At 41.4% G+C, this 25,263-nt stretch overlaps 1 protein-coding gene across 1 annotated transcript; it reads right to left on the bottom strand.

Moving 5' to 3' along the window:
* Positions 1-81: 81 nt before the first annotated feature.
* LOC144073909 (guanine nucleotide-binding protein G(q) subunit alpha) lies at positions 82-25,263 on the bottom strand. The gene is made up of 7 exons (XM_077599849.1): positions 24,355-25,263; positions 16,734-16,918; positions 5,651-5,805; positions 4,808-4,936; positions 4,606-4,735; positions 1,712-1,865; positions 82-1,643 (listed from the first exon to the last, which is right to left on the bottom strand). Exons 1-7 carry the CDS (start codon positions 24,488-24,490, stop codon positions 1,453-1,455), a joined length of 1,080 nt encoding a protein of 359 aa, XP_077455975.1. The 5' UTR covers positions 24,491-25,263; the 3' UTR covers positions 82-1,452.

Raw genomic sequence — 25,263 nt, 5'->3', positions numbered from 1 at the left:
AGAGGCGGGGGACACCCTGAACCGGTGGCCAGCCAATCGCAGTAAACCTCAGCAAATGCCAGTTAAAGCACTAGACGTGGCAATGTGTCAACAAATTCCTCTTTATGGAGTTCTGAAGCTTAACAATGTTTCTTTACTGAAAAATAAAACTGCCCAAAAAACAGCAAATGTATTCTCCGCTTATAAAAGAAAACAAGAATGTAAATAACATTTTCTTCCAGAAAAAAATTGCCATTAGACATAAACAATACAATTACATAGATACATATTTGGCCAATAACACACATTCAATCTGCCAAACCAAATGAACAAACAAACAAAAATAATGATTACAAAGCCAACAAAGCTTGCAGCCATATATATAGAGAGATGTATGTACAATGATTATATCAGTCACAATTGCACTATGCCTCAATACAGGTAAATTACAGGCTTGTGTTCTTGTGAACTAGCAAAACAAATGGAGGACATCTGGAAATCGAACAATCAGAAACTTTGGTACCAACTTTGAGAATACTTAGTCCTCTTTGCATCTAGCAACATGTGAGAAGACTGGGCTTTGTTGGATAATTTGATTGATGATTTAAGAGAGTTGATCAATAATAGACGTCCAATCCATTTGGATTAGGAACCTGGCAGTGAATGCATGTTCCTTCATTTATACTGCCAGATCTCAGTCCAAATTGATTTTAATGTCTATGATGGTGAAGATGCTCCAAAGTAGTGCTCATGTTCTTGGGAAGTAAAAGGCAAAAAAGATCAAAGCAGGATATCGAACAATCAGAAACTTCGGTGCCAACTTTGAGAATACTTGGCCCTTTTGCCATTTAGCTACAGGCAAGTAGGGCAGGTTATCATTGGTTATGTTTGTTTTTTTCATTAACTTGTAATTCATTTAATTTAAATGAGTTTATCATTAGTAGACATCCCATTCATTTGGTCCAGGAGGGATGGCACGAAAGAACGTTTGTTGATCCGCTGCCAACCCCGAAGAGATTTGGACATTTATGGTGAGGACAGAGCTAAGCTGCAAAATGGTAATGTGTGGACTGCTTTTGGCATCTGACAACAAACGCACAAATTAACACAATAAAACGTGCAGATGTGGCATCTAACACCAGATAACTTTTTTTCCTCACTTGGAAGCCATTGACGCCGATAGAGGACGGGGTTTGGCGGAGACGATACCAACTTGATATGGATTCACATCCGTATCAAATAAAATCTTTAAAAAATAAAAATAAATATCACAGTTTTTGCCCTTTTAAATTATTATGACCTACTAGTCAAACGCGACTTTCTGTTTAGAAAAAAATGTGAATGCAAACTTTATATTTTCCTCTTTTTTCGAGAAATCCCGAATGAAATATAAAGGGAAGACTCTAATGAATTTGCTCACCACACGGCAAATAAATCAGTATCGAAAACAAAGATTTAATTTGAATTTGCATGTTAGACCAGGTTGTACTCCTTCAGATTGAGCTGCAAGATGGTGTCCTTTACAGCAGCAAAAACAAAGCGGATATTCTCCGTGTCAGTGGCGCAGGTGAAGTGCGAGTAGATGATCTTGTCGCTGTCGGGGTTGAGGTCCACGAACATCTTCAGGATGAACTCACGGCCCGCCTGGGGGTCCCTCTGGGGACCTGTGGTGAAGATGGAAAAGAACAATCATCTCCGCCGTCTACACGGGTGTCTCACCGGGGTTCCTCACCATCGTACTCCGGGAAGTAGTCGACCAGATGAGAGTACATGATTTTCTCCTCTAGAAGATCTTTTTTGTTGAGGAAGAGGATGACAGAGGAGTTCTGGAACCAGGGGTATGTGATGATTGTCCTGAACAGCGCTTTGCTTTCCTCCATGCGGTTCTGAAATAAAGTGGGCAGGCATGAGGCATGGCAGGATTTACAAACGACATATTGATGATGAAATGATTATTTTGATAGTCGATTGTCACCCTAAAATTTAATCAGATGGTCTTATTTTATCCTCTTAATATTAAATATACCGTATTATTTTCGATTTTTAAAAAAGGTGTACTACATTTTTCGAGTTTTTGTTTACTATTATCATATCTATTTCATTTTTTAAATAAAAAAGAAAAATAAATAAATGAGGAAATAGCAGTAAATATTTACCTTTGCAGTAGGTGTAACCTACTGAGGGTGGTATGAATTCAGTTTTGTATGTCTGTTTCTTTATGTTTGTGTTGAAGATCATTTTTAACTTTTCAAACTTTTTTTTCCAAGATGGCGCCATTTGGTGATTCTTAATGATCCCATTTACTTTGATTTGCTTTGTACTTTGTGTTTTTGCTTTGTTGTTCTGCGGCCTTTGCAACTGTACTATCTCACTTATAACTATGCCTTTCCTGTATCTGCATTCTCACCCTCTTGCAACTGTCACAATGAAATTTCCCAAATACGGGATGAATAAAGTTATCCAATCCAATCCAATCCAATCCAATAAGGCATTCATTCATTCATGAGTTATCAAAACCACATGACATGTTTGCAATATGAAAAGGTAATTAATTAGTCTTGGGGGGGAAATGAGGTCAAAATCAGAGGTCAGAAAATACTTTCAAACTGAAGAACAAAGGGATTATTATCAAAGGGAAGCGGTGATCCAATTTTGGAGTAATGAAGTCATATGTCACAGAAGTCAGAAAATAATTTTAGCTAGAGTTTAAGAATAAACAGGGAATATTAACACATGTTGAATATATGTTTGTAATATAAAATGGAAGAGGTGGTTCAATTTAGGGGCAATGCAGTCAAAGGTCACAGTGGTTAAAAAAATAATTTTCACTTGATGGTGATTCTATGAAATTGAAAAGGTGGAGGTCTGCTCTCTCTAAAATCTCCTGATTTAATTAATTCCTTTTCTGCATCAGTTATCCTCACAAGGGTCGCAAGGGGTGCTGTTGCCTATCCCAGCCAACTATGGGCACCAGTCGGGGGACACCCTTAATCAGTGGCAAGCCAACTGCAAAGCACTATAAGAGTCGGACAACCATAGACACTCACTCTCATACCTTGAGGCAATTCAGGCTGTTCAACTAGCCTACCATGCATGTTTTAGGATGTGGGAGGAAATTTGAGTACCCGGAAGAAACCCACGCAAACCAGAGAAAATATGCAAACTCCACACAGGAAGGTCCAAGCCTGAGATTGAACCCTTGATTTCAGTCGACAGACACTTCCAGTCAACAGACGGCTCGTCCCCGGGCGGTTCGTCCCCGGGCGGTTCGTCCCCGGGCGGTTCGTCCCCGGGCGGTTCGTCCCCGGGCGGTTCGTCCCCGGGCGGTTCGTCCCCGGGCGGTTCGTCCCCGGGCGGTTCGTCCCCGGGCGGTTCGACCCCGGACGGGTCGTCCCCATACGGTTCGTCCCCGGACGGTTCGTCGAACGGACGCATCGTCGCCGGACAGTTCGTCGACCGGACACTTCGTCGACGGACAATTCGTCGACGGACACTTCGTCGCCAGACAGTTCGCCTAACATTAACCACTGACCTTAACCACTATTAAAGAAGACAAAGGAAATTCACATATTCTTTATTAAAGAAAATAAAACAGCAAAAACTTGCTCGACAACACAAACACATTAACATTTGGACATGGACGTCGTCGCTTGTCGGCCATTTTAAGAACAGGCACATTCGCTCCTATTAATAGAGTCAATAGAATTTGTTCTTTGAAAGGACAATAGATTGCTTGATTTAAAATCAAACGTGTGGGTCTATATCAAAGTCAGAGATGCAGTATTTTTGGCATACTTCATAACAAATATCAGCATCCAGTCAGAATCGTAGCCACATCAATTCGCGATTAAAAACCAAACAGTTAATAGTAATTTAGTGGAGTCACTCAGTGCCCCCGACAACTCGTCAGTTGCAAGATGTCTCCCTATTTGTTATGAAGAATCAACGTGACATCTGAGTTGTTATGTCACGTTGATTCTTTTTGGGTTCTTTCCAAACGTGGTGCGCTCAACGTAGGAACCGTTTAGTGCTTAGAGTTGAGTGTTTAGAGACGAGCACATTTCGTACTTGCACATGCCCAAATATTAATGTGTTTGTGTTGTCAAGAGAGTTTTTGCTGTTTTATTTTCTTTAATAAAGAATATGTGAATTTCCTTTGTCTTCTTTAATAGTGGTTAAGGTTAGGCGAACTGTCCGGCGACGAAGCGCCCGTTCGACGAACCGTCCGGCGACGAACCGTCCGGGGACGAACCGTCCGGCGACGAAGTGTCCGTCGACGAAATGTCCGGGTACCGCCCTTTCTCTAATGTCTTCTTTGTTTATTCAATATTAATAAAGAAAAATCTCTATTTCTTAAATTTTAGATTAAAATAAACTTGAAAAAAGAAAAATAGTAAATATTTCTCTTTTTATGAAAGCAGATGACTATTTTTGTAATCAAACGAAATGAGATATCTTCAAACAACTCTTTTGCTTTGGAAGACAATTATATAGTTATAGTAGTGTCATAATTCCTAGTCCAATTTTTTTCAAGGCTTAGTTCCAAAGGACGTTTGGAGCTCAAATGTAACAGTTAATTACATTATTTATAAATGTACCGATGAATCGACTAACCGCAAAGCGTACCTCGTTGTCTGATTCCACTAGAACTTGGTCATATTCGCTGAGCGCTACTAGAAACATGATGGACGTAACATTCTCAAAGCAGTGGATCCACTTCCTCCTCTCGGAACGCTGACCGCCCACGTCCACCATTCTGTCACAACCGTTAGATAAAATTTGAAACAGGAAAAATCACAGGCAAGTAGGTCAACATGCCGGTTCACACCTGAAGATGACGCTCTGCAGGTCAAAGGGGTACTCAATAATGCCCGTGGTGGGGACTCGGACCCTGAGCACATCCTGCTGAGTGGGCAAGTAGGAACAGTCTGCAATCCTGTCCAAAGCGTTCAGGTAACTGTGGAGACAAAACTCGGCTCTGAGTTCGGAGGGAGGGCAACTGAGACACGTCTCAATACCAACAAAGGGCACCACAATTGAAACATAGTTCTGGCAAGTGTCTATATATCAAAGATCAAAGGATTGTTTGAGTAATGTGCTGGGCACATTGCGATGTCGCAGTACAAGTGTGACTTTGTTCAAGCCCGAAAGAAAGCAACAGATTTGGTCAAATCTTTCACTGAGGCGATCTACCTATAGTACCTTGGTGATTGATGTAATGAGCACCCCTGCACTAGAAAGATAAGAGTTCTAATAATGTGGCTGATTTATCACTTTATATGTAGTTTTTCTCGAGTAGATGTTCGATCAATTTAATTTGGGAGGTCCTCAGTTAATGAACACACGATTAAACACAGCATTGTTAATTATTTTAAGTCAATTTATAAAAACAACAGCTTGGAGTGTCTGCACACCATGCCCACTTGGACTCAGCACTTGGCAAAAAAGCACCTGATTTGTTACACTAGTGAAGGAAAAATGCTCTCATGTATTTTTTTTTTTACAAGATTGATATAACTTGGTTTTGGCTGTGTACAAAGAGCAAATGCCTGTCAGTGTTATATTTCTTGTCTGGTGTTTGTGTGTTTAACTATTTATTCTTTAGAGAGTAAAATAAGGCTAACCAATGCTATTTTTTTGTTATGAGGTAAAGTCAGTAAAAGAGTCTCACTATTTGGTGGAGTCAGAGAGCTGATATTCTCTCCTGCGGTCGTAACACTCCTGTATGCCTGGGTCATTCCACAAGCTTTTGATGGCGTCTACGTAAGGATTCTCAAACATGCTGATCTTCTCCACATCCACGTCTCGAAGCACATTGGCGTTTGCCTGTTGAAAAGGGCGAGAAACAATAAACCTTATTCATTTTTACTTTTTTATTTATTATTACTTTATTATATATTTTATATTACTTAAGTTTTTACTGGGAAAACTCACTTTGTGGAGTATCACCACCAATTTCGTTATACGCAGTTGTGTATAATGACAATAAAGGCTTTTTTTTGGACTTTTTGATTCATGTTCTGAACCAGGCGGCATGGCGGATGAGTGGTTAGCGCGTCAACCTCACAGATCTGGGTTCAAATCGAGGTTGGTCCACCTGTGTGGAGTTTGCATGTTCTCCCCAGGTCTGCATGGGTTTCCTCCAGGTACTCTGGTTTCCTCCCACATTCCATAAAATATGCATGGTAGGCTGATTGGACACTCTAAATTGCCCGTAGGGTGGGTGTGAGTGTACATGGTTGTCCGTCTCCTTGTCCCCTGCCATCAGCTGGCCACCGATTCAGGGTGTCCCCCTCCTCTGTCCCGGAGTCAGCTGGGCTCCAGCACCCCCCTCATTAGGGTCGCCCCTCATGAGGATAAAGTGGTTCAGAAAATGAATGAATGTTCAAGGGTCGCGGGGGGTGTTGGAACCTATCCCAGCTAACTTCGGGCACGAGGTGAGGGACACCCTGAATTGGTGGCCAGCCAATTGCAGGCCATGAGAACACAGACAATCATTCACACTGATACCTAGGGGCAATTTAGAGTGTTCACCCAGCCTACCATGCATGTCTTTCGAATGTGGGAGAAAAGCAGAGTACCCAGAGAATACCCACGCAGGCCCGGGGGAACATGCAAACTCCACACAGGTGGACCGACCGGGATTCGATCCCAGGACCCCAGAACTAAGAGGGCGACGTGCTAACCATTCATCCGCCGGGCCGCCTAAACCTTGTTATTACGACTCTATATAGCGCTTTGGCACTCTAATGCTCGACATGGACTAAATATCTGAATCCCAAATCCCATTTTCCCAATTAAGGGCAAATTTTGCGCCAGCCCAGTTGTGACTTCTGAGATTTAGAACGGGTTTGAAACATGGCTTGTTCACTTCCGCACATGTAGCGAAGCACACCACATTTCGTTTGGAAGTAAACCGGGACCACTTCTATGGCGAGGTCTTGGACCGGATGTTTGCGCCACAACAGAGTTTGCTGGTTTGTATTCACACCAGCCCAAATGGTGCGAACCATGAACTTTTGGGGTTTATATGAATAGAAAAGAGGAACTTTGAATATGCACTAAGACTAACACATTTTGAAATGATTAAATATGGTTAAGACTAATAAGTATTTTGGTACAAAAGACTATAAGATAAAAATTCAAACACACTGCATCACACATTGTTCGATCATAGGCATCCCCTCCCAATCTGAATGGATTGGACATTTATCACCATCAATAGTGCTCGATCATCACAGCCTTTGTTGACTGGTGTAGGCAAAACAACCTCCAATCAACACCAGTAAGACAAAGGAAATTGTCATCGATTTTCGGAGGAATCCTCAACAGATCACTCGGGTGAACATCCAGGGTACATACATTGAAATCGTGGAGAATTTTAAGTACCTGGGTGTTCACCTCAACAACAAGCTAGACTGGTCCACAAACATAGATTCCCTATATAAAAGGGTCCAGAGCCGCCTCTACCTACTGAGGAGTCTATGGTCCTTTGTGTGCAGTGTGCAGGACACTGCTGAGGACTTTTTACGACACTGTGGTGCAGTACAGCTACAGTGTTTTATGCAGTGGTCTGTTGGGTGTGCAGGAGCACGGAGAGGGACAGGAACAGGCTGAATAAGCTGTTCAGGAGGGCCAGGTCTGTTCTGGGCTGTCCTTTGGACTCTGTGGAGGAAGTGGGAGAGCGGAGGATGCTGACCAGGATGATGTCCGTCATGGACAGCACCTCCCACTCCCTACACGAGTCTGTGGAGTCCCTCCAAAGCTCTTTCAGCAATAGACTGCTGCACCCTCATTGCAGGAAGGAGCGCTTCCGCAGATCCTTCCATCAGCTGTCAGGCTCTTTAACAAAACAAATGGCTGAGCATTAAGACCTACCGTATGCATGCATGTACATCTATGTGTATGTATGTATTTATGTGCTTATATATGTATGTGTATGTATATGTATATATATGTATGTGTATGTATATGTTTACACATATGTATATATATATATATGTATATATATGTATATATATATATGTATATATATATATGTATATATATATATGTATATATATATATGTATATATATATACACATGTATATATATGTATATATATATATATATCAGTGGCGGGCGGTGCATTTTCTGGTAGCGCCTTCAACGTATCAATCCAACCCTCAGAAACTATTTTATTGCTATAAAACCTCTACTGCAGCTACAGCTGCGACACATAAAAAATAATCAATAAATTAATGCACAAAAATGGGGTAAAATCCACTTCCTAGCAGCATTTCATGATTAAATACAAATACTGGAGCTTTTCAGACATTAAAACCAGGCCAGGGGGTGATTTTCCCGGGAAAAGACAGCAATGAACGTCAATGGCGTACGGGCAAACATTGCCCAAAAATGGGGTAAAATCCAGCCGAAAACAGCATTTATTGATCAAATACAAATACTGGAGCTTTTTAGACATCAGAACCGGGCCCGGAGTATGATTTCCCCGGTAAAAAGACAGCGATGAACGTCGATACGTCCACACGTGAAATGACAAAAAAATGCACTAAAATACTAAAATTAAGTAAAATCCACTTCCTAGCATCATTTATTGATTGAATACAAATACTGGAGCTTTTGAGACATTACAACCAGGCCAGGGGGGGTGATTTTTCCCGGGAAAAGACAGCGATGGACGTCAATGGTGAAACGCCAAAAATTAAACTGGGGTAAAATCCACTTCCCAGCAGCATTTTGTGGTTAAATACAAACACTGGAGCTTTTCAGATATCAGAACTTGGCCCACAATTGAAATATTATTTAGGAATATAGCCATATTTGTAATTTTACTCACCAAAAATCCTTTTTACACAATATCCATCCTCCTTTCTTTCTTCCTTCTTTCCTATCGCTATCGAAGCTAATGATAAAAGTCGAGCCTGTCCTGTCATATTTCCGGCATAGTCCGTTTTGAAAATGGCATTAAATCAACACAACAATATACTATTTGCTTGTGGAGCTAAGTGAGCGCGCTGAAAGTGCCCCACACACCATTTTCCCGGCTGTAACAGGCTTGCTAGCTTCGGAGTTGACCGCCCTTTCTTAATGATGTCCATTTTTTTCCTGAAAAAGTCCGTCTAGAAAATAGCTTTGTGAGCAAACATAATCTATTTGTTTTTGCTTCTGTCGGCCATAGTGGGTGGAGGTTGCGATCTCGGCTGCCTCGGTACTGCTTTGGCCCGCCTACTAGCCAATCATAGTTTGTGAAAGCAATGACATGTCCCAGCCAGCAAAATGCTAACGCCTATGAAAAATCATTGTGGGGTTGCCAACTCGAAATCTGATTGGTTAAAAGCAACAGTTTAGTTTAATGCCGCAGAGCCCGCAAGAACTGATTGTGCAGGCTTTGAGGCAGATCTGATCTGGCAACAAATAATGGCTGAAATGTGATTGGTTAAATGCTTCAATATGAAAACACACATCTGGAAGCAGTGTAACCAGGGGGAAAAGCAATGAAAGGAAGCTAACAGACCATTTGGAATAATAAGTACGTATTGATGGACAAAATATAATATGATTCAGATATTTCTTAGGCCAGCAGAGAAGGCCTGGAAGGCCCTGACGGCCCGCCACTGATATATGTCTATATATATATATATATGTATATATATATATATATGTCTATATATATATATATAAATATATATATATATAAATATATATATATAAAAAAAATATATATATATATATAAAAAATATATATATATATATATAAATAAATATATATATATATATAAATATATAAATATATATATATATATATATGTATTTTTTTTTCAGCGACACGCTTATTTATTTATATATTTATTCATGTATTTATTAACTTACTTATTACCTATCGATTAATGTCTAAAATGCTTTTCCTATTTCTGCATCCTCACCCACTTGCTACTGTGACAACGAAATTTCCCTAATACGGGATGAATAAAGTTATCCAATCCAATCCAATCCAAGCCCAAATGAGTTCACTACTAGGTCAAAATTTTAAATTAAATTTTAATTTTATTATTGGGTGGCTGAGTGGTTAGCACGTCGGCTTTATAGTGGGGCACCTGGGTTCAAATCCAGGTCGGTCCATCTGAGTGGAGTGTGCATGTTTTCCCAGGCCTGCGTGGGTTTTCTTCAGGTACTCCGGTTTCCTCCCACATTCCAAAGACATGCATGGAAGGCTGATTGGACACTCTAAATTGCCCCTAGGTAGGAGTGTGAGCGTTAGTGGTTGTTTGTCTCCTTGTGCCCTGCAATTGGCTGGCCACCAATTCAGGGTGTCCCCCGCCTTGGCCCTAAGTCAGCTGGGATGGGCTCCAGCACCCCCGACAACCTTAGTGAGGATAAAGCGGTTCAGAAAATTAGATGAGAATTTTATTATTGAACAACAACCATGTTTTTAATGAACCCAAAACAATCAATATCAAAGCAGAATATATTTGGGAGATGGAGTTTTTTAGTTTTAGGTATTTTAGCAGGGTATCGGTCTGTGCAGGTGACTATTACTGTGCATAATTATTAGGTAACTTAACAAATATATACCCATTTCGATATTTTCACCAGGGAAACCAATATAACAGCTCAACATTCACAAATACAGGCGTACCTCTACTTAAAAATGCATCTAGGAACGGTCATGAAACCTTTTGCGATGCAAATGAGTGCCTCAAGATACGACAACAAGATCCAAGTTACGAAAACGTCAATACATTTCCTGTATCTGTTACTTCATTTTGAAATTGTTGCATTGCTTCTTGCTTGACAATTTCATTACACTCTACAAGGCTCTCATTGGCTGTCTCACAACAACAACTCTTCATGTTTCAAGATTCTCTTATGTCCGTTTGACCGCCGTTCGTCGTTGTGTGCTTGAACTTATGCTTGGAAGAAACTGTGGCCGAGTGCCTTCGCACAGACTCGCAGTCGAGCCTCAACCTGAGCCGCAGCCTGCGGTGGGCGAAATTGTGTCAATAAGGAGGACACTGACGAGTTGGTCGAGGGGCATAAAACCGAACTCTCAATGAAGCAGGAATTAATGCAACACTCGTCAATACATGGGGAATTCAACGACAAGGCGGCTGAGGAGGAAGCAGCCACCTCCTTTCCAACAGCACAAATCAGATTTTTTTTTTTACAAACTTTCCGACTTCGTGGAAAACATATCCTTATAGTGTTCACGATTTGTGACATCGTCCACTATTACGACATTTGTCTTGTGCATTTTAGAAACATTATTAAAAGTTGTCAGAAGCAATTGCCTTTAGATCGATTTTTTTCAAAACGTCCGTCAACAAGTACTGCCGAAGGCGAACTTAAATCCAAACAGGTAAGAAGCAGTGTAGCTAAATAAAATGTTTGAAAAATCCAATGCCAAAGAAATCATGAATCGTTAATGAAAAAGATTAAAAGTTCAATGTAATGTTGTTTTGAATACTTTATTTTATGTTTATTAGATGTGTGTGCATGTGTTTGTGTGCTCCGTCTCTGTTGCCTAACGTTAACTCCCTGACACTCGAATAGATTTTGTATGTTTATTATTCATTTTAATGACTTATTATATAAGTTTATGATCATTTGCTCTCATTTTTGTGTGTCTACCTACCTTTCCCACAAATTGGGACACTTTCATAATTTTTTAAGGGTTTAGTTGCTAGTTCTGTATATCAAATGTTTGTTGGACTACCGGGAATGTGTGCCAAATTTCACAGGCGTACGTACTTTCTATGAGCCAGACCAGAATACTTCATGTTTTTGGCGAACACAGGTCGTCATATCAAAAACCAACAACCCATGCCAATGGACTTCAAAAAGTCTCATGAACATACCCACCAATTTTGAGGCCAATTGGCGAAAGTCCCTAGGACGAGTTCATTCGAATGCGGACCCTGAAAATGGCCAAAAATCACTCTTTTTTTTAAAACTTTGATCCAAGATGGCCGACTTCCTGTTCGGTTTGGGACTTGAGTGCCAGGGACTTTCGTAGCTCGACGTTGAATAAAAAAAGGACATAAAATGGAGTTTTGTAGATTTTTGTGCAATTTTCTTGAAACCACCACCATTTGTAAAGTTTTACCAAGATATATTGATTTGCCAAATTCGGACAATATTTGAGTATGTTAAATGCTCCAAAAAACAATTTAGTTTGTGTGTGAGTGATCATTTTATCTTTGGGGGAACAATAGAGCACTTTGCACTGAAGGGTGCTCAGGCTCGAAAAATTAATTGATTTGTAAGATTGAATGGCGCTTCCGGAAAGACAGATGTTTTTGACTGTCTGAATCAGTTGGCTGCAAATGGATGGTGGTGGACTGCATGTATTTGTGCAACGTTAATGCATTTGAAGGCAGTGACGTAGACAATGACAATAATTGGATGTCTCCCATTGCCAATGCGTTAATCGACTATCAATGTAATGGTTTTGAGCAGGCTGACAACTCGCTACCACAAAAGAAGCAATAAAGAAGCAGACATGTTGTTAGTAGAACAAGTGTCACTTTCACTTCCGCTGCTGGCATCAAAAAAAGGCTTTTGTCAGAAGCACAGCACTTCCCATCAGAGGCCCACGGCGCTTATCGGAGCACGACTGGCTCCCAGTTATAATATCACACTCAATGAAGTCACTGTGGAGCGATACAGTACTGTTATTGTTGCCATTTCTATTAAACACAGATTTGGAATTCCAATGAATGTGTCGGTTGACAATGATAATATCGAGAGGTCGTACAGTTGTTATAGCGCAACATAGAGCTGGGCGAAATGACAAAAATTGTTATCCCGATAAAACAAATTATCTTTCGATATCGATAATTATTAATCTGTTTGCCAAAAAAATATGTTGATAATCGTCCCCACTTTTGGAAGAACATTCTGTGAACTGATAGGTCAAAAGTTGAATTTATTGAAAGGTGTGCGGCCCGTTAGATTTGGCGAAAAAAATGGCAAAGGATTCAATCAAAGGAACACTATACCAACAGTGAAGCATTGTGGTGGCAATGTGATGGTCTGGGGCTGCTTTTCTGCCTCAGGACCAGGACGACTTGCTGCAATTGATGGGAGAATGAATCCTGCTGTCTATCAGCAAATTTTGAAGGAGAACACCCGGCCCTCAGTTTGTGCGCTAAAACTCCAGTGCTCTTGGAGCATGCAGCAGGATAACGATCCAAAGCACGCCAGCAGGACCACCTCTGAATAGCTAAAATAAAAACAAAGTTAAGGTTTTGGAGTGGCCAAGCCAAAGTCCAGGATTTAAATCCTATTGAAATGCTGTGGTGTGATCTGAAACGGGCTGTACATGCTGGAAAACCCTCTAATATTGCAGAATTAAAACAATTCTGCACAGAAGAGTGGGCCAAAATTCCTCCAAAGCATTGTGAAAGACTCATCAAAAATTATCGTAAACGCTTGATTTCAGTTATTGCTGCCAAAGGTGGCATAACCCATTATTAGGTTCAGGGGGCAATTACATTTTCACAGAGGGCCAGACAACTTTGCAATTTTTTCTGCCTTGGTAAATAAAATCATCATTAAGAGACTGCATTTTCTATTTCCTTGGGTTGTCTCTGTGTCATAATAAAATTGGTTTGATGATCTGAAACCTTCGGTACTCGGACGTTTTGTCGAATGACGTTTGGGCGACGGACAGTTCGCCGGACGGACGTTTGGTCGACCGGACATTTCATCGTCGCAGGATTCGCGCACTCGCCCCGCACCCGGATCGTGTGTGTACATGTTTTGCTAGCTCGGCCCGCGGGCCATATACGGCCCGTTAGGCTTTTTAATACGGCCCGCCGCCGGCGTTGTCCAAATTATAGTAAAAATCAATGACCTCATTCATTTCCCTTTGCCCTGCAATACGTCTCATCACTCTCAATTTAAAGACTGCTCTCTTTCGTTGAATAGTAATATGTTCTTAATGTTGAAAGTAAATTTGAAAATAAATTTATACTATTATTGTCCCAAATTAAACACATTATCAATAAGCTGCCATTGACTGCGGTAGACGTCTGATTCATGTTGACTGAGGTGCAGATGCTATTTCTTTTATTAGTCTACCGTCAATGGCAGCCGGACGTGCGGCTAAATAAAAGTCTTAGTATTACGAGTTACGAACAACGGTACATGCGAACATGTCTGCGCATATGGCATGTCGAAAAATGTTCGGAAAGAGAAGCTGCAAGTTAGATTTTGTATTGCGCGCCCTTTTCCGAGTAGTGCTTCTTTCCGCCGCTAATACCGACGCCTGGCGCTGTGAGAGCTCACCCAGCATCCACCTTCCTCTGCCCAATTCGTTGCAGAGGTGCGTAAGTGCGTGAACGTATCTCCAGTGCGCAAAGAACTTTTTCCATTTTTATCATTAAATATCTCGTGCATCCATTATTCAATATGGTTGGTGAAAAGCAAAAGGCTTCTAGTGAGGGTGGTAGTGCAAGGAAGAGGCAAGCCATTTCATTTGAAACGAAAGTGGCAATAATAAAGAAGCTTGATGCGAGTGAGAAAATGGTGAGCGTTGCACGGGCATACAACTTGAATCGTTCAACCGTCGGTAGTATGTATACAGTACTGTAGTACGGATTTTCTCCATTTTTTTCCATTACAAACCAATGCAGGTTACTTATACAAGCCTTAAACATACAAATGCACGTATATAAACCTTCAATATACTTATATAGGCCTTAAACATAAATTATAATACAAAATATAGCACTGAAGCAACTTACGAACAAATTCACCTACGAACAATCGTTCGGAACGTAACTCGTTCGTAAGTAGGGGAGCGTCTGTATTGCTTAAACTGATAGTGTGCTACTTTGTTTTGGTATCCTACTGACGCTTTGGCTTGATTGAATTGATGAATTGTTTCTCATATCATATCTGCACACTTTACTTGATTGATTTGAAGTGCTGAACTTCTTCTGTATCATACCTGTACATAATTGTATACAAATGTTTGCTGTGCTATGCGTGTAACTGAAATTTTCATTTCTCATCCAACCCATTTTTCAAAAGATATTTTTTTATAGCGCAACAACTGACTTTTAGTTCTAAACAAGCAGGTGGGACCGGCGAAGCCGTGCCCTCCTGCTAGTTACGGATAAAGGGTAATGAATTGAAGCTAGCAGTCGCAACAACATCAAAGCCTGAGACTTAACAAGAAGCTAGTTATTATTGTCAGAGCCAGACAGAGCAGGCAGGAGAGACAGGAGAGATATGCGGTTGTATCTGAAATGAAATAACCCAGTTCTAAATTGATCTTTCATATCAAACAGTTGTATTAAAAAAAGAGGCCGATACCGATATATGTCAAATGCCCAAATATCGGTCCCAACCGACAATCGGTCGATCTATAGCAGGGGTAGCGAACATGCGGCTCCCAGCCAAAATGAATGTGGTCCTTTGCTTATTATATTTTGTATATATTGTGGCACTTTCTTCCCCTTACTTATCATTTGTTTTAATGGGCCCTAATGAATTTGAGTGTTTTAAGTAAGATACATTATTTAATTCTTTTTACAATAGATGTGTGTGTGTCTTGACAGTATATTTTTGAATATTCTTTGACAAGATTCTATCATTTAATTGCAGTGTAAAAATCTATGATACCGGACTTACAACCAGCCACGGCTCGAAGTATCCCCTCTTATCTCAAACTTCTCGTATGATGGGACACTTATGTCAAGGTATTACTGCACAATCTAAATTAAGTTACTTTATCCTTTTTTAAGTTGAACTTTGAGAACAATCTTCTCGAAACAAAAAAAATGCACTAAGGGCCTACTAAGTGTCCTGACTTCATTTTGATTGGTTAAGTTTTGTACAGTGATCTAGCATAAGTTGCAACAACATCACTATCTATCGTATACATTGGTTGAGACAGGCAAATGTTGCGTCCACCAGCACGATGCTTAGGTCTGAATGTGTTAAACTCAAGAAATCAAGTGGTGACATGAAACAACCACATTCAACAGGAAGTGAACCGAGAGCCAAGGCAATTAACTCGGGAATGCCTTCAAATCAACAGTAAGACAGACGGGAATACTCCAAAATTAAAGGGAAGTCACCAGGGGAAATTAGCAAAAATCAACTGGAAGAGAAAATATACCTGGGTTAACCAGAATTTATTTTTAAAATTGTGTAAATTAGTGCTCCACAAATCAACAGTCAGTGACCCATTAGTGACTAGCATGGAAGTATTTCCACAAAAATTATCCAGAATTGTCAATAAATATTCATTAAGTATATAAAAAGGTATGTTTTTTTACGCACCAAAAATAGTCACTTATCCCACAAAGGTTTAACAAAGCCTGGGACTTAAAAGCCAAACTTCCACTATTGTTTTCTCTCCCATATTTAGACACCCAAATAAGAAATGAGTGTACAGAGTAACAGAAGAATTCTTATGGAATTACCTATCGAATAACTTGATTCTAGATTTTTTTTTTTAAAGAATGACTTTTTAAATTTTTTCACAAAAAAAAAAAAACTTGAACTACCAGAAGATTATACTCAATTTTAAAAGGGTCATATCCCCATCACCTTGTGCCAGCTGTGTGGTCATGGTCACATGCTCGCTTATCCAGAGACAGTGTGAAATGGAACATTAGCAGGAGACAAGAAGTGTCAAAGGAAACCACAGAAAGTGATGATTGGAAGGCTGCTCTGTGTCAGATAGTGAGTCCTCTAAAAACACTAATACTTCTCCTGCTCATGTTGGTGACTTTACCTTATTGTGCTCATATTTGTAGGGGATCTTGAGTGTCTCCATGGCCCTGATCATGGACTGTATGGCAGTGAAGATGTTCTGGTACACCAGCTTGGTGAAGCCACGCTTGTCCTCATCCGTGTAGCCCGCGCCGTGGATGATCCTCATTTGCTTGATGAACGTGCTCTTACCACTTTCGCCTGTGCCTTAAGGGGGCAAAAAATATTAACTGATTAACTTAGTATTGTTTAAAGACAAAATCAGCCCTATTGGTAATACAAACAAGAGAAAATGAGTCTCATTATGCCAGGATATTTTCACCACGGGAGCAAAACCCAGAATGGCCTGTGTCATCCCACCAGGTGGCATTTGAGTCCTCTCTTTCGCTTAAACTGTGTTTCGGCATCCCATTTATGGGGTAAAAGAGCATTTTGTGAAGAGATGAGCGATATGACAAAAATTGTTATCACGATAAAAAAAATTATCAGTTGATATACATAATTTTCACGATAACTAACATTTTTCTTTCAAATTGGAAACTTCAAAGTTCTGTGAATAAGTAAATAAATTACTTTCCTCATTAAAATACGAAAGTAACTAAATTACCTTACTTTAAAAGAAAAGAGAATATGAAATATGATTTTATAAAGTATTTTTCTTGTTCTGTTGTGCAAAAAAAATATAAGACAACTCCCTCCTTACACTAGGAAAAGTAAAGAATAAAACCTGCAGAAATTTTGACAGGAGTCTTTATTTTTATAAATTTGACTCCAAACCAAAAGTTGCAGTGCAATATGCAATAAATAAAATAATCAACTGAAGAAATCATCACCATTTGAAAGAGGAAATTTACCTCACGTAAAAAAAAACAGAACATTTACACAAAATGGGAAAAGAGCAGTGGTGTGCCGTCAGGGCCTTAAAGGCCTTCTCTGCTGGCCCAAGAAATATCTGAATCCATACCTGTCAACCTCTGCCGATAACTGCCCTTATGAATGATTATTGATTCCCCTTACAAACACGAGTCGTACGGTGTTTGTAAGGTTTTTTGGGGGTTTGTAAGGGGAATCAATAATCATTTATAAGGGCAGTTATCGGCAGAGGTTGACAGGTATGTGAATCATATGATATTTTGTCCATCACTACTTATTAAATAATTCCAAATTGTCTGTTAGCTTCCTTTCATTGCTTTCCCCCCTGGTTGCACTGCTTCCATGTGTGTTTTCATATTGAAGCATTTGACCAATGACATTTCAGCCATTATTTGTTGCCAGGGTCAGAAATCTGCCTCAAGTCCTTCACAATCAGTTCTGCAGGCTCTGCTGCATTAAACAAGCGTCGATAAGACTGTTGCTTTAACCAATCAGATTTTGAGTTGGCAACACCACAATACCTTTTGGCAGGCGTAGGGATACGTCATTGCCTTCTCGCAGGCGTGGGGATACGTCATTGCCTTCTCGCAGGCGTGGGGATACGTCATTGCCTTCTCGCAGGCGTAGGGATACGTCATTGCCTTCCCGCAGGCGTAGGGATACGTCATTGCCTTCTCGCAGGCGTAGGGATACGTCATCGCTTTCACCAACTATGATTGGCTAGTGATAGAGTATGCGGGCCAGAGCTAGCAAGCTGTATCTGTAGCGAGCTGCACAAGCAAATATATTCTTGTGTTGATTTAATAGCGGTTTTGTCAACCCGCAATGGCTGAAGGAGGAGAAGAAATGGATTAGTTTGCAGATTTACTGTTAAAGCCTTTTTCAAGATGGACTTTTCAAGAAAAAAAGCTGAACATCATTAAGAAGGCTCGGACAACTCCAAAGGAAGCAAGCGGGAACAAACATTTTCAGCACTAAATGGAATAAAAGCGTATGCCAGAAATACGACAGGACAGGGTCGACTTTCAGCATTAGCTTCGATGGCGATAGAAAAGGAAGAAAGAAGGATGATGGATATTGTATACAGTTAAAGGATTTTTGGTGAGTAAAATATGGCTATATTCCTAAATATTTCAATTGTATGAAATTCCCGGGGAAAGTCGTCCTCCAGGCCCGTCCAGTGCTTGTATTTAAGCTCCAGTGTTTGTATTTAATCATTAAATGCTGCTAGGAAGTGGATTTTACCCCATTTTAGCCGGTTCGCAATTGACGTCCATCGCTGTCTTTTCCCGGGGAAATCACCCCCCTGGCCCGGTTGTAATGTCTGAAAAGCTCCAGTATTTGTATTTAATCAATAAATGCTGCTAGGCAATGTTCCCTCTAATTTTTCGTTGGTCTGAGCAGAAAGTCAACCTCCCTGAGCGCACTGAGTACCAGTGTGAGCGACATCATCGGTACTCGGATGATTCGCCTAAAGACGTTTCGCCGACGGACGTTTGACAGACGGGCAGGTCGCCGAATGGACGTTCCGCCGAACGTTCATTCGGCCGAACGGAGGTTTCGCCGAAATGGGATTCGCGCGCTCGCCCCGCCCCCGGATCGTGTGTGTACAAGTTTTTCAACCTCGGCCCGCGGGCCATATACAGCCCGTTAGGATTTTTAATCCGGCCCGCCGCCGGTGTTGTCCAAATTATAGTAAAAATCAATGTTAGTCTACCATCAATGGCAGCCCGGGAATAAGCACTCTTGGGCGGGCAGATGTAGCAGAACCGAGCCGTAAAATGACAGCAATCGGGTCAAATCCATCCTAAAACAGCATTTAATGATTAAATACAAATACTGGAGCTCTTTGGACATTAGAACCGAGCCCAGGGAAGTGAATTCCTTGGTAAAATGTCGTGATGATATCGCGATGGAGGCAAAAAAACGTCTATATACGTCCATTCGCCAAACGGCTCAAAATGCTCTCAAATTCGGTCAAATCCAGCCGAAAACAGCGTTTAATGATTAAATACAAATACTGGAGCTCTTTGGACATTAGAACCGAGCCCATCATGAAGAAAGGGGTAAAAAAAAAAAAAAAAAAAAAAAAAAAAAAAAAAAAAAAAAAAAAAAAAAAAAAAAAAAATCTGTTTTTTTTTTTTTTACTGCGCGCCATAGGATTTCTGCTGCGCAGAGAAGACGAGAGTAGTGCGCAATTGCGCACGCGCGCAGCTTAGAGGGAACAGTGCTGCTAGGGAGTGGATTTTACCCCATTTTAGTGCAATTTTTGTCGTTTTGCGTATGGACGTATCGACGTTCATCGCTGTCTTTTTCCCGGGGAAATGATACTCCAGGCCCGGTTCTAACAACTGAAAAGCTCCAGTATTTGTATTTAATCACTAAATGCTGCTATAATAATACGATGGATGTCCCAACTCCTGATCACAATTTTTTGTTCCAAATACAAGTAAGTCACTTTATTTTGTGGATCTGCCAATATGGAGTCCTGACATGTTACCTTGGGAATATATTAAGGAAAAAAAAAAAAATCTAAATTTAAAACATTTCCATACTGCTAAGGGCAGCCCGGTGGGGCGAGTGGTTAGCGCGTCGGCCTCACAGCTCTGGGGTCCTGGGTTCAAATCCAGGTTGGTCTAACAGTGTGGAGTTTACACGTTCTCTCCGGGCCTGCGTGGGTTTCTTTCGGGTTCTCCGGTTTCCTCCCACATTCCAAAAACATGCATGCTAGGCTGATTGGACACTCTAAATTGCCCCTAGGTATGGGTGTGAGTGTGCACAGTTGTCAGTCTCCTTGTGCCCTGCGATCGGTTGGCCACCGATTCAGCGTGTGCCCCGCCTCTAGCCCGGAGAGAGGTAGGATTGGCTCCAACACCCCCTACAACCCTAATGAGGATAGAGCGGTTCAGAAAATAAGATGAGAGACTGAGAGATGAGCCATGCTGCTAAGATTATCACTCATTCACAAAGCCGTTTTACCCCGAAATTACATCAGGAACAGCTGCAATGCATCTGCATCACAACTACAAATATGTTTCAGGTCAATCTCTACCGGTTGCAAATGTCAGCAGCAATCAGAGGAAATCACTAAGGCTCTCACGAGAACACAATAATTCTGGTGCAATCGCACGATAACGGGAGACTTTCATCCCACTGTGACTACTTCATCAACCACTTGTGAATAAACAATGGTAAAGGGCAACCTTAGTTTGATCACAAAACAAATAATAAAATTTAAATTATGAGTTTCGTTTTTTATGCATGAGGACATTACAAGCTAATGAAAAAAGTAAATACATATTTCATCTGTTCATGAAAATGGAAAGTATGGACATACTTCACTACCCCCTTTGACAACAATGCTCTATTTTGAAAAGAATGTGGAAGTTTTATGTTTTATCAGTGCTAAACTTCAGCGGTATTGAGGCAATATCATGCGGTCAAGCACGACATCCTGAAAAAAAAAAGTCTGCGTCAAGCTTACGGTTACATGGACACGAAGACGTTTCTCTGTCAGTGAAATTTGTCAGATTGATTAGTATGCTCTTGAATTACCTATGTTGTCATCAACGCAGCCAAACTACAAGCGGTATAATCTACCCTTTAGCATTACCTCCCAACCACAGCTACCAGAATGTTCAGCTTCCGACAGTCTTTATTTCCACCTGTGTTGATTTTGAATAGTATAAAACATTGATTTTTGTACAGTATCAAATATTGATGGCAGTAGATCTCCAATTCATTTTGACTGGCAATTAATGTTTATTCACTCCTCCGAGTCAAAATAAGTTGGACAATTAGCACCTCAAATGGCACTCAAACATGAGAATTCAAAGACAGTCCTTGCTGTTTAAATAAATTGGACGTCTATCATTGTCAATGGCAGACAATGAGTTAAGAAAAGCACTCATTTGTTTACAAGAATGTTGCAAAAATATAGTGTTGTTGTTTTTGACATAAATTTGAAAAAGTTTGACAGGCAGTGCATAAATTAAACATTTTTTATTTTTCCAATTAAAAAACAGCTCATTTTTCTCAATAAAATAGAATCTGGCTTTTAATCCAGGTTGGTCCTGCCTATGTGGAGTTTGCATGTTCTTCCCGAGCCAGTGTGGGTTTTCTCCAGGTACTACGGTTTCCTCACATGTATGGTAGGCTGGTTGGACACTCTAAATTGCTCTTAGGTATGAGTGCGAGTGTGAATGGTTGTCTGTCTACTCGTGCCTGTACTTCCAGCCCTAAGTCAGCTGGAATGGGCTCCAGCACCTCCTGGGGCCCTTGTGAGGATAAGCGGTTCAGAAAATGAATTTATGACTAATTTGTTGTAGAGTTTTGGCTATCTCCCAACACATCGCTGGCCTCCCACTGGCTAGAATAAAGCTGCGTCTACATTGTGGTTAGTGTGCTGTTGGTGGACGTTAAAGACAACCTGTTAAGGCAGGGGTCCCCAAACTTTTTCCTGTCAGGGCCACATAACCTTTCCCTTCTCTGATGGGGGGCCGGTGTCAGTTTGTAACAGAAAGTGTGACGATCGTAGGGAGCTTAAAAAATTTATTGTTTTCCAGAAAGCCACACAACCAAATAACCCTTTCCAGGATCTTTACAGAAAAAAAGTCAGGAAACAAATAATAACACTGTTAATGAAATAAATAATAACTAAATAACCCTCTCCGAGTTCTTCACAGAGAAAACAGGAAATAAATGACACTATTTATGAAATAAATAACTAAATAACTATCTCTGCGTTCTTCATAGAAAAAAAAGCCATGGAACATTAGGTTTCTGTTGTGCCATGCACAATCTTAACAGATAAAAGTTCAGCTCAGTTGTCAGAGCAGAATCTCTCTCACGTCAACACTTTGCAGCACAGTGCTTGCTGGTGAATTAGGCAGTGGACTCGTAGCGGGGCGGTGAGACCCCTTTTTTCCAACTCCCGGTTCATGCGTCCCATTAGACCGCGAGTTTCGCCCACCATGCTAGGAGCCCCGTCAGTCGTGATGCTAGCTAGCTTTGACCAGTCCAGGTCCAACCTCTCCATTGTTTGGCACACTTTGTCAAAAATATACTCTCCCGTTGTAGTCCCTTTGAGACTTTGGAGGGCTGCCAGATCCTCGCATATCTCAAAGTTTGCGCTAACTCCATGAATAAAAATGAGCAGTTGCGCTGTGTCTTGCACGTCCGTGCTTTCATCCAGTGCTAATGAAAAAAAGTCAAATTCTTTCATCTTCTGCTGCAGCTGGGCATATACATTACTCCCGATTTCTTTAACGCGTCTGGTGATTGTACTCGCCGACAGACTTACGGCATTAAATGCATCTTTCTTCTCGGGACACACCTCCTCCGCGACAGCATCCATACATTTCTTAACAAACTCTCCGTCAGTGAAAGGCTTACCGCTGCTTGCTATCAGCTGAGCTTGGCGTACAAATGTATTCTGCTGAGATAGTAGTTCACTTTTTCGCTTTGAGTTTGTCTGCTCGTATTTGGCCTTGCAAGCTATCGTACTTGTCTTTGTGACGGGATTCATAGTGTCGGCAAAGATTGTATTCTTTGAATACCGCCACCGTCTCTTGACAAATGAGACAAACAGCCTTTTCTTTGCATTGAACAAAAAATAATCGTTTGTCCACTCCAGGTTAAATACCCTGCATTCTGAATCAATTTTTCTCTTACCTAACTTTTTCGCCATTATTCCGTTCTCTCTTTGGGGAAAAACAAAATCTGAAAAAAAAAAAAATCCAAATAGGAAATAAATCCGATAGCATCTCTGGTATTGTTCAGAGGGCCGGACCAAATGTGCTGACGGGCCGTATCCGGCCCGCGGGCCGTAGTTTGGTGACCCCCTGTGTTAAGGGATAGCGGCACCCGGGTTCAAGAAAAAGGAACAACACTAGTCTGACCTGAAAACGGCACACCCCAGGCGGATCCTAGAGCCATCCCGGTTGGGGTAGCGGCCACCGGCGGTGTGAGCGCTATCGTTCGACCAGAAGCCCTCCTTCCAGTCCCTTTTCCACAGCGAAGCACCTCTGGCCTGTGGTGGGTCCCTAATTCATGTGATTCAACCCCAGTTCATCAGGAGTTGAGTTTTTCCCAAGTGTGCATAACATAATTTTAAATTGGTGTGTTTACGAGCGTGTACGCATGTTCACTCAGCTGCCACTTCTAATTCCACACCATTGGAAAATTTTGTCATTGCATTTCTTATTCATTTTAATGGCCTATTTTTTTTCTCTTTTATCCATACACACAAAAAGTTGCATACCTATTTCATAAAAATCAATATACTTTTATTTTGAAGAGGGTTTAGGGGGATAGATTCAAGATTGTGGAACTAATTATGCTAATGAAATGTCTGTACTTACAAAAACCACAAGTTATGCAACCACTTCTGGAATGAATTAAATTCCTAAGTAATGGTACCACTGTATGACCATATTGTGAAATAATCATTTTCGGGAGCATTGTATCGCAAATTGAATTGGGAGGTCCCAGAGGTTTCCAGTCCTACGTACCAGAAGCACACAGGTTTTAACGATTTTTACCTAAAACGTTGATTTTCATCTCCCAGATCAAGGGGTACTTTTAAGTACTTTCAGATATACATTGTGGAATGGTAGACCTTTCAATCTGTGCACTGGACTCCTAAGCATCAAGTGACAGGTGGAATCACCCATTGATAAAAACCCCATAAACCTGGTAGTTATTGGACGAAAAGTTAAAGGGTGAAAAGGGGTTCCCCCTCTGAGTCCCCGCTCCTTCGTGCAACTTACCGAGCAGCAACAGTTTGAGCTCCCGCCGAGCGTCTCGCTTGTCCCGGCGGAGCTGCCTCTCGATCTCGTCGTTGATCCTCCGGGCTTCTTTCGCCTCCTCGCTGAGGCAACATGCCATGATAGATTCCAGGGTCATTGTTTTATCCCCCTTCTTTTAATTCGCTAGATCAACGAGTCCTGCGGATTTGGTTCCCGATTGGCCGCTGCGAGGAGGGCGAGCCAGGCCGAAGAAGGTGCTCATGCAGCGGCCTCCAAATGACGGAGATGCCGGAGGAGGGGGGAAATCGGGATTTTCGCCCGATAGACAACCCGTGCGTTATTCTCCTTCTTCCTCCACTTTCACCAGCCCAAACTCTTTCCCCCCCACCCCTAAGTGTTATCTTAATTGGTGAATCTGCTCGGCCGTCCTTGGGTGCCTAACAGTTCCGTGCCAGACACATCCTCAGCCGGTTCTCGTTAAGCGTCGCCAACCGCGCCACCGATACCTTCTTTCTCCGACCCCGCCACTCCTGCCGTCACCCAAAGAATCCCGTTTTCAACTAGGTGAGCCGGACGTATACTCAATGCTGTAGCTCTTTTCCCACTCTCTTCCCTCGTTTTTCTTCCCGGTGGCTCAACTCCCCGGGCGTGGTAAGGCAAAATATGGCGGACTTTCACTTCAAATCCGCCAGGCAAAAAAGGGGCTAGGACCTCATGCTACGTTTGCTCACAAACGCCCCTAAACGACACCGAACATTGGCGAAAGATCGTGGCAAAGCCAAACGGTCCCCATGGCTCCGGCAAGGGGATGAAAACGCCAGGGTCCGGTGGTCTTGTTTTCCCCCCCGTTCCCCTCCACGGTGATCTTAGTGTGTTTTTATGACAGAAGCCGTCAATGGTCTACTCCTCCTCGGCTGCGAGTCTCCGTGA

Source organism: Stigmatopora argus, chromosome 5 (assembly GCF_051989625.1).
Source record: "Stigmatopora argus isolate UIUO_Sarg chromosome 5, RoL_Sarg_1.0, whole genome shotgun sequence".
Classification (NCBI taxonomy): domain Eukaryota; kingdom Metazoa; phylum Chordata; class Actinopteri; order Syngnathiformes; family Syngnathidae; genus Stigmatopora; species Stigmatopora argus.
Note: the sequence above shows the minus strand (reverse complement) of the source record. Positions and strands in the feature narration are given on the sequence as shown.

Excerpts from the sequence above, each read along its gene's own strand:
- LOC144073909 (XM_077599849.1), bottom strand. The coding sequence starts at position 24,490 with ATGACCCTGGAATCTATCATGGCATGTTGCCTCAGCGAGGAGGCGAAA. Across the intron at positions 1,866-4,605 it reads TAGTGGAATCAGACAACGAG|AACCGCATGGAGGAAAGCAA; the intron begins GTACGCTTTGCG and ends ACTTTATTTCAG. Across the intron at positions 1,644-1,711 it reads CTACTTCCCGGAGTACGATG|GTCCCCAGAGGGACCCCCAG; the intron begins GTGAGGAACCCC and ends TCTTCACCACAG.